Raw genomic sequence first — 19,513 nt, forward strand, 5'->3', positions numbered from 1 at the left:
CGTAAAAAATATCCAGGCCATAGTAAAAATATGTTGACCAAAGATGCAATAAAATAGTAAAGTTACTATATTTCTATTCTTTTTTTCTTCTTTTTTTAATGTAAAATGTTAAAAATTAAATAATAATAGTATAAAAATGTTATTTTTATATTTTATATAAAAAATGATTATGTTTCAAAAATCGTCAAGAAACCTTATTAATATAGCATAGTACGTTCTATAACAAAATGTATGTACGATTTTTGAATAACTTTAAAATTTAAGAGATAAGAGAAAAAAATAAAAATTATGAAATTTCCTAAGACATTAACTTTGACCAGTTTTTTTTAAATTAACGGATAACCATCAACCTCACAACATATTTATGAGAAACTTTTATTTAGTAAATACATATAGCTACAATAATAGTACTTATAATTTTTTGCGTAACATCAATATTTAAGAAAGTAAATGCAAAAAATGGTAATTCATCCCCAATTAATAAAAATTCAACCCCTTTGAGGCACGGGAAGGGGTAAACATATCACGCCCAAACTTTGTCACAATTATTGTTTTAATACATAGAACAAAATTTGGGGTACTCGTCATCAATTTTCAAAAAAAAAAAATTGACCTCTATAGTTAAGGACCACCCTAATCTGTATATATAAAACAGTAAGCTGATTGACTGCTATCAACGCACAGCTCAAACCATTGGACAGATCTGGCTGAAATTTGGCATACAGATAGCTATTATAATGTAGACGTGCGCTAAGAAAGGATTTTTCGAAATTTTAAATTTAAAGGATTGAAATTGGTTTAATATTTTTTGACCAGGTCGATAACTGCGCTATTGAAAATTAATTATATTAAATAAAACAATTAAAAAATTATTAAAAAACTATTAAAAACTATTTAAAAACTATTAATTTTATTTTTGGTAGTAAATGACGGGTGTTGCATAAATATTAAACAAAAAGATCCCGCAACAGGTGCCAAAACAAATAAGAATGTTAGTTCAAAAAATTATTATGCATATCGGTTGATGATGATTAGACGCGATCAGGACTAAGTTATTTTACGATGCATAAGCTTTGTCAACAATTCATGGTCGAAATATATATAAAGATGGATAGCGAACGATTTCGATACTTCGATTTCGATTCAATCAAAAAAAGCTGCGTGCAAAAGATTCTCAAAACAATTGTTAGATATTGGAGATGGGAAAGTTACTACAGATTAAACGGGATGTATAAAATTACCGAACGATTTCTGCACAATCATTTATTCGCAAGATGCTCTCATTGACCAGATATGTCCCAGTGTACACAGACAATACACAAATCATGAGTGGCTGGCAGAAAGAGCAATTTTAGTAGCAAAAAATGAGGAGGTCAACGAATTGAATCTCAAGATACAAAATTTGTTACCAGAAAACTTGGTGTCATACAAATCTGGATACAGTTTGCGATGCTACTGAAGTTGTAAATTATCCAACAGAGTTTTTAAACTCATTGGATTTACTAGGCATGCCACCGCATAATTTACAATTGATCATTACAATTTACCATCGATAAAATACCTCCTTCAGAGTCATTTAAAGTTGTAATACATGCAGATAAAAAACCACCAGAAGAACATAGAGGCAGGTATAATGCACCAACGGCAAATGAAGTTGCTTTAGTGTTAGTAGATCAGAAGTTTGATCGAAGAGACATCATCCTCGAATACCGAAGTAACTTACTTCACCGTATTAGTGAGATACATCGAGCATACGACGCACTGCAGTATCCTTTAATGTTTTGTTGGGGGGATGATGGGTATGCAATCAATATACTACAACGCGATCCAAAAACCAAGTTACCGCTTAAAAAAACTGTCTCTGCATCAAGTTTTTACTCATATTGAATAATGGTCAGAGAAGGGGAAGACAACTATTTAGTTAATTATCGTTCTCTTTTCAGTCAATATTTGGTAGATGAATACGCCAAAATTGAAACTGAAAGGCTAAATTACATCAAAAACAACCAAGCCAAATTGCGTGCAGATAGTTATATTCATTTAAAAGATGCGATTGGACGACGAGACATAGAAGCTAATCAGTTAGGCCAAATGGTTATACTCCCGTCAACTTTTACTGGTGGACCAAGGTACATGCACGAAAGAACACAAGATGCTATGACCTACGTTAGACATTACGGTCGTCCTGACCTTTTTATTACTTTTACATGTAATCCTCGCTGGGACGAGATAAAAGAGCTCTTACTTCCCGGTCAAAGATCATATGATCGACATGATATAATTGCAAAAGTGTTTCGGTTAAAAGTCAAAAAGACCATGAACTTATTGACAAAATGTAAAATATTCGGAGAAGTGAGATGCTATATGTATTCAACAGAATACCAAACTGTAGAGAGGTTCACGTAGTTGTAAGCTATAACTTATCGAATAGGTTATGATAATAACTAAATTAATATGTATAAAATATTATTTCAAAAATCTTAATTAATTTAAATTTCAATAGATTTAACAAAATTTAATCTTGGCAGGTTACATACATTTATATACTTAAACCCGGCAACGACGGGTAATTCAGCTAGTATTTAAATATACTAGAATGAAAAACAATAATTTATTATTTTACTGTAATTTTTTTTCCTTTTATTCAGAATACATGGAATCATTCAAATATTGACATAAATTAGATTATATTCATATATTTAATACAAACTAGGTACTTACTTCGTACGAATAAATAAATGTTTTCAGAATTGATTGAATCTGATTTCCGGTCTCCAGACAATGGAACGCAGTAATAATATCCAATATTTAAATAACTGACTCTATTAAGCATTAATAGAGATACATTTTTTGTATTAGCTTCTGATTGTAATATTTTGATAGAAGAGTTCTGTACAAAAGCAATAACTTCTAATATTAAATAAATAATATGATTTTTCAGAACTTGAATATAGTTAAAAATATTACTAAAGCCCAAATCAATTTTTTTTTTTTACTTAACTGTGCAATTATTTAAGCGAAATATGTTTTTTTTATAGCACACATTTGCTTTTTTTTTTTATAAAAGTATATGCGAAGGTAAATGCAAAAAAATCTTGAATTGTTTCTATAAAAGTTGTCTGCACTAATTGGGACCGAAAGGCGGTACGGATAATTGATTTGTACAAATAATTAAATAACCATTAAACATTTTAAAATAAAGTTAAAAACGAATTTACTTGATATAAAACTAAACAAAATATTCATTAATTTTCATTGATGATTCTTACTCTGTCCGCATTGAAAAAAGGGTTACTTTCGGGTATGATCCATTTTACAGGTTCATTTCCTTGACATTTTATGACGTAATTAGATTCTGATGTGACGGTGAGTTCAGGAACATTAGGTAATATTTTCAAATCTAAAGACAATAATGAAATGTAACATTGATTAAAAATTTAACCAAAAATATATTACACAATTTTATATTTTAATAATTTAAAAGAAAATCACTAAAATAATAATAAATAAATACTAAAAAACATTTTTATATGTTTAGTTTCTTTTCTCTATAATTAGATAGGAAAATATTCGTTATTGATAAAAAATAAATAGAAATAGGTATATAGAATAAATTCTGAAGTGTAAAATAATAATAAAGTCATTATTAATATTATGATTATCAACAGTTATTTAGGACAGAATAGATACAATTCATAATGAAAATTTTTATTCTATGATATTTATGTTTTCCTATTTTCTATATGAAAATTTTTATTTTCTATATGTATATTTACTATATGAAATCACAGTGGCTAATCTTACATATTTTTATATGTCATACATTAATGACATGCATTTCTGTATTTTCGCTCGTAGACCCCTATAGATGGGATTTGGTAAATTGAAACATAGCAAGTAAGTGGTTACATATTATGTAAGTTTCGATTTGAACAAAAATATATAGGTGTGTAAGTTTCTACAAGGGGTATACGTGAATTTATCGTTAATTATTCATCACAAAACAACTAAAGATATTAATTATATTACACGAAAATATATCACAAATTTAAAAGAACAATCTATCGAAAATTTATAGATCCTAAATCTTTTAATATTATAAATTTGTTGCCATTTAATCCATTTAATCTATATTTAATTTGTGAATTAAAGTGAACGTATAGTACAATTTTTCTTTATAATGAAGTATGATGATATAGTACTACAATCCGTTAACTCCTAAAACCGCACACTTTTGATAAAATACAGAACAAAACAGCAAATTTTTTGTAAGTTAGACCCGCACACATTTAATATATTAAAACCACATAATTTTTAAAATTGTTGTATCCAAAAACTGCACATTTTTTATTTCGACCCCAAAAATGTTATACTTACCTAGGTTAGGCATACTTAATAATTTATAATTTATTCAAACAAAAAAAAATACATTTATGATTATTCTAAAATGTAAAAAATATACCATATACTATGTATATATGTATGTATAAAAAATATACCTTATAGGTATACACAAGAGATAAGACCGATAAAACGAGTGATAACTGAGGTATTAAAACGTGTTAATATGATTATTGTAGTATATCTTTTAATCTTATCTTATCAGTTAGTTAACATTAAGAATAGTGTGCGGTTTTAACCACTATAATTTTGGGGTATTTAGTTACAATGACCGATAAAGTGTGCGGTTTTTGTCTATGGACCTTTTTCGGGTCAAAATCAAAAGTGTGTGTTTTTCGAATGCAACCCTATAATTATAGACATGTGTAGACCTGCGTTTCAGGGGTGACTGCAATAATTTCAGGCCCTATCTTAGCAAAACATGTAAGTACATGTAATAAATGATTAAATACCTAAACCTAACTTTAATTTTCAATTTGATATTGTGTGATATATTAATCCCAATCAATATGTTTTCCTTGAATCTTATATATTCTTCTCATATAGTTTCAATTATTTATGATTTGTACTTTTGTAGTCAACTGTAGCTGTTGTTTCATCAAAAAAAGTTTTCTCACGAAAATTTAGAACATTTAATTTTAGATTTTCCATTACGAAACATAATTTATCTTTTATCAAATATTTTAAAGTATATCACATTAAATAAGAGCAGCATCAGTATAAATAGTTAAAATACGGGTCCATTACTCTTAGACTAAAAACGTAGGGCCATATAAACAAAATTTCGGGAAGTGCCCGAGCACACACGGCACCCTCTGTGCGCTCGCTAATGGCTATAATGTATAGTACTAGATATGATAACGTTACAGATCAACTTTCCTCGAATATACTTTTAACTTCATAGACATATTTTGGAATCGTGCAGTGAATTTTGTATAAAATAATAAATAATTATTTCTCTAGAATATGTTTTAAGTGAGAAAAAATTTTTATTTACAAAGGTTTTTTATACGTCCAATGGACATTGTCCATACATGACATGTCACCATAAAAAAAATACATCGAAATGGAGCAGAACAGATAAAAAAAAAACCTCTAATAATAATACAAATATAAAATATATTTTGAATGGCATTGCACATAATTTTCAGGTAAGGTATAATTTATTTTTTATTCATAGGATGGCTATTTTTTCATATTATAAATTTAGTTTTAATATATTCAAATACTTTATTATATATCTATATGAACATTTTATTTTTAGATTTATTAAAAGGTGAGTTTTTATTTTGTGTTTATATAATAATATGTGACGTCATAATACTTAGTTTGTTTTAAAAATATTATATGGTCCACTAATTCCGTACAATAATTAAAGTAATTTACATGAAATATATCTTCGGAATAATAATATAATAATACATCAATAATTTGTGATCTATTTTTTTTAGGTAAATTATTTACGACAAAATGATGGGATACATCTAATATAAATAGAAATAAAAATATAAAATTTTCTAAGTGACATTTAAATGAAATTCATTACTTTTTTAACTATACACGCAACTGTACAAAAAGATATTTTTAAATTATTTTACGTAACTTTATTTATTGAATGTTCTATAGTCAATTTAAATTAAATTAGACACTAAATTATTTTTTTTTTTATAAAAAACAAAAACATTTTAATCATACCAACTACATTTTAGTTATTAATCCTAAGTGGTATAATAATTTATATTACCATATTTTTATTCGTGTAGGGCTTTACGTGTGTTAAATATATTTTTTTTTGTCATAATTTATCAACAAATATATTTTTTTTTCATGGTGGAGGATACCCATGGATAATTTTTGCGTGATATATCTTCTAATAGAATTTACATTCACCGTGTTGGACTTTCTAAAAATTATAATTACTAAGTTCACAACAATCAGTCAAAAAAAACAATAGGTTTGAAAGTAAAGTAATCATTTGATTAATTTTGAATCTGCGTTTATTAACTAATTTTTTTCAATCAAAATAGTAAAATATTCAAGTATTGTAAGAGCATGGAGAATAAAATTATTCAACAGAATTTTCGATTATAAAATATAAAATCCTATAAATGTATCTATATATAATTCTTATTAATTTATAAGCCTCTGTATATTATATTTTCATATTAAATTATACGATATCTCCGTACATACAGTATATATTATATTTTATTTTACGATGTTATATTATATTATTTTAGTATTTAAGACTCATCTTTAAATCGAAATTATCACCTTTTTTTTTTTTGTTTTTGCTGGAATTGATAAGATAGAACTAAATAATCATAATAACATACACACACCAACATTTAACTATTGTTAAAATATGATATATTATAGTAATTTATATGTATACATATTAGGTTATAAAATAAATCTCAATGAATAAAATAAAAATGTATATAAGATAAATAAAAAGTGTTTGTTACAAATGTTTAATTTTTTTTTTTGTAAGAAATAAGAACATTATATTATGGTGATAATAACAAAAATGACAGTTAATTACAAAGATTAAAATAAAAAAAATACAAAAAACAAAAAAAATTCTAGAAAATACGGATATTTGTAAAGCTCACACTTCTAAATTTTCAGACCAGTCTGCAGGATATGACTAAGAAAGGCTTTTATAATGATATCGTTATTGAAGGATATTACATTACACTGACGTACAAGAAATTTAAATAAAAAAAATTTAAAAATAGTAGTTGAGATGTGTTCTGTTAATTAAAAAAGTGGAACAGTTAAAGAGTAAATTATAAAAAAAAAAATACATATACTATAAGTTTTTTCTTTTTTAAAACTTTGAATATTATATTAATTTGGAAAAAAAATGAATATAATATTAATTATTAAAAAAAAATATACTTAAATATACGTTTTAATTTGACAACCATTGATCATGTAATAATATTTTGTGTGAACTGTATTTTTCGTAATTTTGATAATCAACCTTTTTAATTGCTAATATATAAATTTATAAATACATATATTATATCACGATACTTTTAAAATCTGTGTTTTAAAATTTCTAGTAGACACTTAATAGTATATTTGTACATAGGATTTGTTCAAAAAAAAAATATTAAGAAATATTTCTATCCTGTAACATTATTCAAATTGTTATGAATATGAAAAAATTACAGTTATCATAGGAAGATGAAGTAAAAAAATGACGTAAAGCTAAAGGAGTTGAATATCAACTGACGATTCTTGGCTATAGATATCTGTAATAGATTTAGTATTTGTTCTAATACTTACCAACAAACCGAACACGAAAAAGATAAAAAATAATAAATTATAATTAATAAATAAGTAACCAATTTTTAGATTACTAAACCATACATAGAAATAAGACAAACTTATGGCTATAATCTTATAATTTGCTCCTGACCAACATTTTAATAATATTATAACATTGAAGTACTCACCAATTGAAAAAGCAGAACTCGAGAAAGCGACACACAATATGTAAATATAGTAATTCATTCTGTTTGATATTTTAATATCTTATTTAATATTAAATTATTCTTATTAATTTTCCATTTCTAATGCAACTTTGCTAAAAGTCGTGCTGTAAACAAATGAAAACGATAAATAATATAATATTGCCGTTTAGTAGACGGCAGTTGATGATTTTATCAATTTTCCATCTTATATTGAATAAATTAGTGTTTCAGTTAAAATTCTAAGTAATCTTACCATGATATTGTTTATCTCATTTAGTAAAAAATGAAAAATATCTGATGAAAGCTAAGTATTTTAAGAAAGTGTATAAATAATTAATTTTTTAATAAAAACTAAATGAAAAAATAAATTTATAACTATATTTGTCTCTGCAGTCCACCAGAATTTAGTGATTAAATACAGTTATTTTAACCTATGACATATACTATGATTATAAGAACTTATAGATAAAAGTACAGGAAAATGTTCAAAATTAGTCAACCGACGATAAAAAACCGTGATGAAAATTTGTTGGTTCGATCGCTGTCCCCTTCAAAAATATGATTTCAAATAAATATAATACTTTAATAACATGTTTACATTTATTTGCAATTGATATCTTTATAGCTATTTCAATAAATTGATATTGATTCGCGTACCAAATTCTAATATTTTGTACTAGGAAATATGGTCGCGCTGAGCGAATGCGGAAGTGTTTAAAAGCATGGGGCCGGAAATCTAATTGAATGATATTAAAATCAGCAAGCGTTATATTAACAATTCTCATTATATTCATATGTATACATATTTATAAGTATAAAATAAGTGATTAAACATAAACGGTAGTAGACAGACATATATATAATAATAATAACGGTTAATAATATAAAATATATAAAACTTACAACACCGTGGTAACACAAGTATGGTGTTGAGATCTGTTAACTATTGAATTTATCTGATGATGCTGTGATTAATTTAAAATAATATTAATACGACTTGCACACGAATTAAAGGCGATAATTACAAAAAAAAAAAAACAATTTTTCGCTGCAAAAACCGGTGAATCCGCACGATACTCGAATTCAATTGATATGATGTCTGATCGCGACGTTGCATATCAACTATAATAACGCCAAGAGCTACTTGTATCGATGGATGATGACCTCACCAAACTCAATCATACCCGGGCTCCTTCAATTCATTTACGCAACTAATATTACGTATATTCAAAAAAAAAAATGTTATATGATTGTACATTGTCCAAAACTAAAGTGAAGTGCATGTAAAATAATAATCTACGATTAAATTATTAATCATTATATTTTAAATTTTCTAATGTTACTAGTACCTATAAAAATACAAAAAAAAAAAAAAACCAAAACATTTTGATTATAATTTTATTAATTTTGTTCAATTCCTTATTTAAATAAAAATAAAAGTTTACTGAAACATTGTAATTTTCAATAAATGTTGATTTTGATTTCCGTTTATTGTTAATTTTTCATTTCAGCCGCATTCCTTAATATTTTCTAGTTAAAGTTTTTAAATTATGTATTTAAAAAAGGTTGAATTAATACATTGCTTTTTATGTCAGTTCCTAGTTTGAAAAATTCTCAAATTTGTCGGATATTTAAATATTAATTTTCTGGTTTTTAGATTTCGTTTTTCTGCCCCTGATGAATATTTTCTTAAAAACGTTGGAATAAATGACTATACAGTTAAATTATGTTTAAAACTTAATTTATAACAGGATACAAGGGGTAACCGTTTTATGTTAATTTAATGAATATTACGAATTTCTCAATTATTTTTCAAATAATTAAGAAAAACAAAAAGAGTTATAACAACAATTAAACGGTCACTTTATTAGTAACGGTTTTTGAATAAATGAAAAATGATTTTCATTATAACTTAAAAAAATTATAATCGTAGAAATTTTACATTTTGATTGGATACTAATATAATTTTGCAGAGATTTTCTAATTTTAAAAGGTTTTTGATTTTATAAGAACTTGAAATTAGTTAAACATTTTCGAACTTTTGTTACAATACTCAAAGCGCAGCGTCAACATTCAATAATATCAGGCATTCACGTGTCATATTTTTAGGGATTATTTCTAATTAAAGGCGGCAACTGCGGTAATTGCTGATCCGAGAACGTCAATAAATGTGAATTAAATATCGATCACGTTTTCAACACACCACCCGCATGTTATGGACGCTAATATAATTGCTGACCCAGCTAGTAACAGGCGTAATATATAGTTGGATTATTTTGATGCCAATTGATAAAATACCACCAAAAGTGTGAACAGGGGATAGCTATAGGGCTTTCAATAAAATCAAATACTTTTTAAGGCTATCACATATTAAGTGCTCTTGGTATTGTAAATATCATAATATCATAATTTGTAATAAATCAATTATTTCGTTCAACTATAGGTTTTTTTTTTTTAAATAATCAACTCTAAATTTTAATATTTATTTTCAATATTAGTTTCGGTAAGTCGTATCTGTTTTTTTAATTGTATATGAACTTATATGAAATTATATTCAAACGCCTTGGGATCCATTTCTATTCTTCTTCAGCAATTAAAACTTTTATATTCTAATAAAAAATATAAGTTTAATAATTTCTTTTATATTTACATATGTGTCTTAGAGTGAGTAAATTATTTTTCATTACGTTTTTAACTACATTCCATCTGTCTTCCGGGCGCCAAGAGATCCTTTATTATTCTTATATACTATTTATAAGTTTTGATATTGATGAAATAAAAATTATAACTACAGTTGTGTTACTTAAACTACTTACTTTTTTATTATTTAGGTGTTGCTTTGGGTGTATAAAGAAGGCACTTGATGCGTGGAGGGCGCTAATGGGTCCAGATGGAGTTATGGGTGTGTTTGTGGATATTAATGTATACTTTTAAATTGATGTATGTATTTTGTATGTGAGATACATTTTACATAATACGTTTTTTTTAAAAAACTTAAAGACCATCTTGCTATATAAAAAATTTTCTTCAATATTCCCCTTTTTGTTTCTTCTACTTTTTTTTAACATAATACATTATAATATGAAATAAAAAGAAAAAATAAATATAAAAAATAACTTTTAAAGAAAACAAAAAAGTTATAACATGCAAATATATTGATATTTTAAGGAACAATAGATTTATTTAAATTAATAAACAATTTTTAAAATCATAATAGGTAACAAATTTGGCTGAAAAACTTGTATATACTATACATTTTGTATGACTACACTTAATATAATATTTTCGGACGGCTCTTATTATAATAAAATTAATGAAACAATTTTTGTTCATAATATTCCTTACTGTTGTTGATATTTTTTCATCAATTCTATATCTTTTGGAAAGCCAATAATATTTACATAGAATATTTTGTTAATCAACGATTGCAAGTTATCGGGTAGTAATCTGGAAGTAAATTATCATACAACTGTAATAAAGAGTTTGTTTACCAATATATTGAATGGAGGGTAATTATTTTTAATTGATCATGGTTTTAAAACTGAATAATGGGTTAAGCGTACCTGACGAAAGCGACTGGCAACATAAAATATTTGGGCACTGAAAAAATTCGTCGATTTTCTAGTATGCCATTCATGACGATATCACCAACAAAATACGTAGGCATTTCTGGTAATCTAAAATTTATATTTTCCAATAAAATAAGTCGTTCCTAATAATGCATGCATACCTTAGCTCTAAATGTTTCGAGATTTCCGGATTGGTCTCAATAAAGTATGGACACACTGTCGTAGATACTACGGCCGATTTCAATTCTCTCAATTCATTATGCAAACTCTCCATCATACCTAAACGTAACATTTCGGCAATGACGAAAATTTCCAAATAAATTATATAACATACATTTTTTTTCTTTATTAAAATTACATTTTAATTAATCTATAAATAATTTAAATATTTGTAATTTTGGACTCGATAATTTCAACGTGCGACAAATCGACGAAATCATTTAACGAATGATTATTGGATGCATTTTTCATATCAATACATGTTATTTTGACGCAACTATATACGTTACGATAAATTACACCCATTGCAATCATTTTGCGTCGAACTCGCCACAAACATTTGAAATGCAACGAAATCACCGCGTTCAGATAAGACATCAGATAATTATTACTTATTTACCATTTGTCGCCCATTTGGTGGCCGTATAGGTTGATATTCCAGATAACCCACTCATCGATGACATGGAGGATATAGCGACGATTTGTCCTCGGTTTCTCTCCAGCATCGAGGGCAATATTTCCCTGTTCATCTGATTGATTTAAAAAAATAATACGAAAAAAAATAAAAATAATATCAGTATGATTTTCTTTTCTACGTTTTATGTATTCTTTTCTAATATCAAATGCTATTGGTTCGCGGTACAGAGTATCAGACACTAATTAAAAGTTATTTACTATTATAACATCACAGTAATCAGAATATACTCACCCAAATTTGACCAAGAAGATTAACATCAATCAAATCCTTTATGAGCTCATCGGATTCAGGATTGACATACATATGAGCCAAAACGATACCTGCATTGTTGACTAATATGTCTACAGGACCAAATTCTTTCCTTACAGCTGCGTGCATAGCTTTAATCTGTTGTCGATCGGTCACGTCGACTTGGTAACTCATAGCCGTTCCACCTTGTTGAATGATCGCATTTGCGGTATCTGCGCATCCTTCTCCGTCGATATCGATGCAAATCACTTTGGCACCCAAAATATGGAATCTTTTACAAAGCTCACGACCCAAACCTCGAGCTGCTCCTGTAATCTGAATTAATTAAGTTTTAACACGTATTTCGATATTATTAATATGTGTTGTACGTATTATATTTTGAATGTTCAAAAAAAAAAAAAAAAAAACAAAAAAAACTGAAAGACGTTGAATACAAAAAATAAAGGAAACCATCGCCAGTTAAATATAGAACTCAAGTTACTGTCTTCATTTGAACGCAATAAGCAAACCATTGCAATTAACCAGTATATATTAGAGTCTAATTCGATTAAATTCTATATTTACATTTAAAATACTAATGACAATTTTTTTTTAATGCATATACTGTTTAGATATATTGGAAAGGTGCATTTAAAATAAAATAGTATATTCTTTTATTAAATTATGAAGTCCTAATTTACCCATTTTATCAAAATAAGTATATTGTGTTAATATAACACCATGTTTTACGAACGCATTTCACTGAAATTGAAACATTAAACATTCATTGGCTGGGTTGAATTTTTAAAAATGAATTTTAAAAATGCGCATACTTATACTCGTACAGTAAAATAATTATCAACAAAAGATTTCTGAAAGTTTTGAAATATAACTAGAATTTTATTTGAAAAACGAGCTTAAATAAAATGTTAAATTCTAAAAGTTAAAACTACAACTTATATAATATACATAAATTGGTTATGTTCAATACTAATTATAGTTAAAATCTTATTATTTTTAATCAATATAATAATAATAAAAATCTCAAAGTTAACACGGCTCCCTTGTTAACAACATGTATATACATAATAAGCATCACTAGCTGAGTTATTTGCTATAATCATATGTATTATTTATTCATTTAATTTTTAATTTATTGACATATTTTAGTTTATTTAAACTTTAAAAATCACTTATTTTTAATGAGCAATTAAATGCGGGTTATAAACAAATTGATAAATTGTATTTGAAACTGCTACATATAAAAAAAAAAATGTTCATTCATAATTCTTAATAAATTTAAAAATTAATCAATATAAGATAGTCAATGTTTGCACATAAACGCAAATTGCTATAATAACACTTATCATTCTGTAATTTTTATTTAGTTGAAAACACAAAGTTAAATATAACATAGACAACAAAAATATAACAGTTTTTAGGAGGTATACAATGTTTAATACTCACCATAACCACTTGTCCTCTTACATTTTTTTGTGGTGTTTTAAAAAACAATTTAATTACAGCCCAGAGAATAGCTGGTATTATTAATAAAATACATATTATTATTTCAAATATTAATCTCAATGGATTGGCTGGGATTTGTTTATATTGACGTTTAAAAATGATTTTACTTCCAACCGTCATATTGATGTATGATTAAATAAGTTATATGCTACGTGTAAATGTACAAACAATTGATGTGAAGGTTTTGAAATGAACTATAGCGACTGCAATCAAATGAGAAATAATCATACAACAGTTAAAATACGTTTATGTTATTCAATGACAAATGTGTATAAAAATTACTTGTAAATCATAATTAATTTTCATGTCATAATATACAAGGCAATGAATTACAAATTAATTTCACAGTTTATATAAAGAAATTGGCTCGAAGGTTAGAATAATGCAAAATGATTTAATGTTTTAAATCGAAATACAGATATTCCAATATTTATTTGATATTATTCTATTAATTCGTACTAAGGCTGAGATAGGTAGTTAATTTACCTGCTGCCAGTGACGTATTTTTAAATACTCAAGGGCCAGTGCCCCCCTTGGTATCTGTATTTTGTTATTATTAAATACAGATAAGGTTATAAATACAATGAATTTAAAATGTATACGTTCGATATTTTATGTATTGGGCCCCCTCTTCCATTAGTTGATAACTGATTATGCACTGCTTTCTGTAGAGACTTTTAACGTCTGACCTCGTTAAATATACGTGCACCTATGATATTGGAATAGTTAATAATGACAGAACGTAAGGAGAATACACAAATTATAACAAATTACTTTTATAAATAAAATATATAACAAGTATGCACGTAATATAAACCTGAATGCTTTAATATTGTTAATTTATATTGTTAGCTAATTCATCATTTGTTTAATGAAATAAAAAAGTCGGGTAGATACTGATCCAATCAGGATCCATAACAATCATAATTACTATGGAAATAAAATCATTGTATTCAGTGGCATATTTATAAACAATTTTTTTTTTCAAGGGGGAGGTGTCATCATAATTATTTTTATAAATCAGTAAAAAAAATGTCAAAATTAAATTTTCATCTGTTTTATTATCTTCTTATCGAAAATGTAATTTAATTGATAATAAACTATATGATGAATGCTAACTTCCTTCTTTTATTTGCCAATAACTCCATCGGTAGTAATATTACAAAATTGAATGGATCCATAACATAGTAAGGTCATTAACTCTTTTCTGAAAAAAAATGGATCTTCATCTAACTATTCCTCCAGTTTGGTGACAGCAATTTTCTGCGAATTACAGACTACAGCAATAGACATTAGCCTGTGAAGTGTATAATGTGTTTTGACTCGCACAGTCTAAACACCAGTATTATCGTACTCAAGTTTTTTTAGTTTTTATAAAATATAGTTTATAAAATTAATAAAATTTATAAATTTTAAATTTTTTCTTTATTCGAATTTACAAAATGAACAAACTTCAATTAATCGAAATTTAAACATTTGAAGTCTAGAAATTATCTGTGGGAGGGGTGGAAACCCCAACCCACCCATAAATACACCACTGATTGTATTATCAAAAATAAACCATAAAAGTCTCGCAAGTTATTATTACGTTTTGCATTATGTGTATTAAAGCAATTAATAAATATACTTCTTATATAATGATATAGAATAATTTAATAAAAGAGTATAGTTTCAATTTTATCGATTTCGTTTCATAGTCTTTTGATTATACTTCCAAAAATAATGATATTACAAAGTATATCAATGCAAAATTAATAAGTACCTTATATGAGAATAAGTATATAAATACCAACTGATTTTAATTTCGACAGTGTAGAAACATACATATTTATTATGATGTAATATAATATAATTATTACAACTGTTAAGTACAATATGGAATACAATAATATTAAAATAACAAATCTTATTTTACTTGCATGATTTTAAACGTTTTTTTTTTATTTCAAAATTATTTTTAACTAAATTAAATCACAGTATTAGACAAATATTTTTAATATGCACATTTACTAATTAAAACTAATCTAAAAAATCATTTACACAACCTAATTAATTTTACAATGTTTAAGATGGATAATTTTTCATTCGTTCATTCTACGTTTTACAATTTAAACATTATTTTAAGATTAAAAAATATGTATTAAAACTGATTAATCCAGTAATTATCTAAAATATATTATAATAAAATTGTATGAAAACCGTTAATACATTTACGATAAAAACATGTACACATCTGTTTACTTAAATAAAAAATAGAACTAATTGAAATAATCGAATAAGACATAAAAAAAATATCTATAAATACCTATTCTTAAACTATACTTCAATAATATTAATGGAAATTGATAGTCGTTCTGGTATTTTGATTTTCATGTTATATTTCAATTGTAATAATTAATAATATTATAATAATAATATTCATTAAATCTGAATTTTTTAAGTTATAAATATATATATATAATAAAAGTATAATATTATTGTTTTATCCGAAACGAACGGACAGAGCAAATACGATTTCATGACTTGTCGACAATCGCACAGGGGTTAACATAATCCTATTATGACACAAAATCGGTTTTAAATACGTTTATATTAGTCGATGTGCGCGCGTTTATACTGCTATCGGCGGTGCGACGTCTAACGATACCGAGGGCAGTGGTTTGCGGTCGCCGACCTTACGCATAACCGAAGAACCGTTGGATAGAACAGTGGTGTTCGGGGTCCCTGGTTTTATCACGGTTTTCACGGCGATAACGCTCTTCATGGTCGACACTGTTGCTGGATTTTCCATCGTCTTCACCGCGACCATTTCGGTCAGTTTCGGTGCCGATCTCGACACGATGGTCTCGTCGGGCTCACCGGCAGGCTTCTTCCTGAGGGGTTGCATCTCTGTCGGTACAGCGCCCGTCTCGGACCCGTCTACCGCGGTTACCGCGGACGATGGTTTTTCCATCGTTTTCATGGCGATCATTTCGGTGACGACAACACCGTCCGATGACGGTACGCCGACGTTCCCTGTCGCACTGCTCTTGGTCGCGGTGTCTGCGGCTGCGAGTTTTGGCACCACCTTGGACGTTCCCGCGGAAGTCGGTTTCGCCACGGCTTTCATGGCAACCATTTCGACGGGCTCGACGTCTGCTCCCGTGACCCCGCCGCTCTTTTCGTCCGCTGACGATATGGACTTCTCTACGTCCGTGGATTTCAACGCGGATTTGTTTTCCGTCCCTGTTGCCGTACTCGTTGGTACCGCGTGTTTTTCCGGCTTTTCGACGGCGTTTGATTTCTCGCTGGAGATCACGATTTCTTCGGCTTTCGCCGCGACCGTTGCCGTTTCTTCGGTTTTCTTAGTCTCGTCACTGGCCGTTTTCACGTCCGGCGACCACAATACAGCCGACGGTTCGTTTTTGATCGGCTTAACGTCGGCCTGTACCTCGTCCAAATCGTCTGGAATCGCAGTCGACGATCCCGCATGTTTTTCCACGGTGTTCACGATCACCATTTCCGTCAGACCGGTTACGGCTTCCGAGACCGCGAATTTGTCGTCGGCCACCGCAACCACATCACCAGCTTCCACCGCATGGTCACCTGCGGGAACGTTTGTAGGCGTCACGTAAAGAAGGTCGCTTGTACTCACGGTTTTCCGATTAGCCGACTCGACGAGCCGGTCGTTCAAGTCAGGCTCGGCGAACACGGCCGTCTTCTCTGGTCCGGTAGAAACCGACGGCAGCACATCACCCTGTGCAATCTCTTCGGGTCCTTGGGCAACTTCTTCGTATCCCTGGGAAGAGCTACCGGGGGACGGTGCTATCTCGCCATATGGTACTTCCGGTCTCTCCGTAGTGGTGGAGGTAGTGGTAGTCGTCGTGGTAGTCGTGCTGCAGTTCTTTTGCTTCTTTTTCGAATGTCCACCGACGCCGCCGCCGTTACGCCGTCCGAATATCTTGAACAGCCCGGGGGTCAGTGCGGTCCTCTGCGCGAACAATTCGCTTCCGGGCAACAGCAGCACGGCTACATCGTCCAGGTCGACCCGCAGATTGTATTCACCGTGCTGGCGCTGGTCGTACGTGACCGTGGGCGCGGCCCAGATCCCGGAGTCCCACAGGACCGCGGTGAGAACGCAAAAAATTCGCGACGCGATCATGTTGCCGGGCGTGACGTGCTGTGTCGTCTGGTCTACGGCTCTGCAGCGGCACGACTAGCCGCCGCGAGACGCGCGCGCTTAACGACCGGACAGGACGAACTGGAAATTACTGGTTTGGAAACGTGAAGGAAAAAAAAACCCGCCGGAACTTTGATTTCGCCCGGTCGAGTTCGTGCCGCGTGTACCGTTACGATATTTTACCGTATTACACTCCGCGAACGGTTAACCCGTTTGTACATATGCACACACGTATGTGTATTTATAAATTACCGACAGTCGGTTCACACGTGTACGTTTGTAAATGTATTTAAACGTACGCGCGTCGTTTTTACAGCATTTGAACGGTCAACGAACCTGCGCAGCCGTGATAATGACCTTTACGATCCCGAGTGTTACCGAGAAAACCGAGTAGGTGACAATTATAAATACAAAACCCGTTCCTAAAAATCATTAACTTGTTTGTACATAACACGAGTTTATTATTACTACCTAGCTGAATTACCCGTTGCTGCCGGGTTACGGTAAAAAAAATAGTTGAATAATTGTATATAATAAATAAATATAAAGGATGTATCATGTATACATCGTTAGAATAATGTGTAATCAACATATAGGAAAAACATAAAATGGAAAATAATTTAATTTCTTAAGCTTTATTTACATTTATAGATACATTAATAGATTTACATTTATAGATACTATAGAAGGTATACACAATATATTTATAAACGGGAAAACTGTAAATATTTCACCCAAAACAAAAAAATTGATAAACAAATGAAGTTCAACAAATTTGTATATTATTATAGAATTTCTTTATAAACTATATTCATTGTATCTTTTTTATTGTTTGGTATTATTTGTATTTTTAACTTTTCAAAAGATCTAACTCTGGACATGGCTACAAAAAGTTGACCATGACTAAATACAGGTTGGGCTAAATACAATCCTACTTTATTCAATGTTTGAACCTGCGTTTTGTTTATTGTCATAGCAAAAACTATTCTTATCGGAAATTGACGTTTGGTAAATGAAAAGGGAAGAGTTAAATCTGACGGGGTCAAATCAGTTCTAGGCAATAAAATACGCTGACTAATTCCTTGACCAGTTATAGATTCCAAGTCTAAAGAATGATCATACATTTTTCGTACAATAAATCTTATGCCATTCATTAGATTGAAGATGACATTTAAATTACAACTAGTAAAACTTGTCCAAAATTTCCTCCCAAGACAATAATTTTCCCACTAAAGAAAACGTCGTTTTCCATTATATCTTTTAATAATCGATCAACAACTATTAACGCATACGCACTTGCCATAGGAGCTTCGTCCCAAATAATAAGTTTTAATTTTCGAATAGTTGATGCCTCTTTGCTATTAACCTTTAATGATGAAATAGAAGTATCTGTCAAAATCAAAGGTAATTTAAATCGACTATGTACTGTGCGACCTCCAGATAATAA

At 29.0% G+C, this 19,513-nt stretch overlaps 3 protein-coding genes across 3 annotated transcripts; all 3 read right to left on the reverse strand.

The window, feature by feature from the left end:
• Window positions 1-197: 197 nt before the first annotated feature.
• LOC112685660 lies at window positions 198-7,943 on the reverse strand. The gene is made up of 4 exons (XM_025557597.1): window positions 7,869-7,943; window positions 3,270-3,400; window positions 2,722-2,890; window positions 198-217 (listed from the first exon to the last, which is right to left on the reverse strand). The coding sequence occupies exons 1-4, from the start codon at window positions 7,924-7,926 to the stop codon at window positions 198-200; spliced, it is 378 nt and encodes a 125-aa protein (XP_025413382.1). The 5' UTR covers window positions 7,927-7,943.
• Window positions 7,944-11,227: 3,284 nt separating this feature from the next.
• Window positions 11,228-14,095, reverse strand: LOC112685661 (17-beta-hydroxysteroid dehydrogenase 13-like). The gene is made up of 6 exons (XM_025557598.1): window positions 13,848-14,095; window positions 12,384-12,716; window positions 12,075-12,204; window positions 11,617-11,734; window positions 11,450-11,563; window positions 11,228-11,333 (listed from the first exon to the last, which is right to left on the reverse strand). The coding sequence occupies exons 1-6, from the start codon at window positions 14,025-14,027 to the stop codon at window positions 11,228-11,230; spliced, it is 981 nt and encodes a 326-aa protein (XP_025413383.1). The 5' UTR covers window positions 14,028-14,095.
• Window positions 14,096-16,336: 2,241 nt separating this feature from the next.
• On the reverse strand, window positions 16,337-18,157 carry LOC112685642 (endochitinase A-like). The gene has a single exon (XM_025557577.1). The coding sequence runs from the start codon at window positions 18,046-18,048 to the stop codon at window positions 16,519-16,521; it is 1,530 nt and encodes a 509-aa protein (XP_025413362.1). The 5' UTR covers window positions 18,049-18,157; the 3' UTR covers window positions 16,337-16,518.
• Window positions 18,158-19,513: the final 1,356 nt, after the last annotated feature.

Source organism: Sipha flava, unplaced genomic scaffold (assembly GCF_003268045.1).
Source record: "Sipha flava isolate LNK unplaced genomic scaffold, YSA_version1 285_pilon_pilon, whole genome shotgun sequence".
NCBI lineage: Eukaryota > Metazoa > Arthropoda > Insecta > Hemiptera > Aphididae > Sipha > Sipha flava.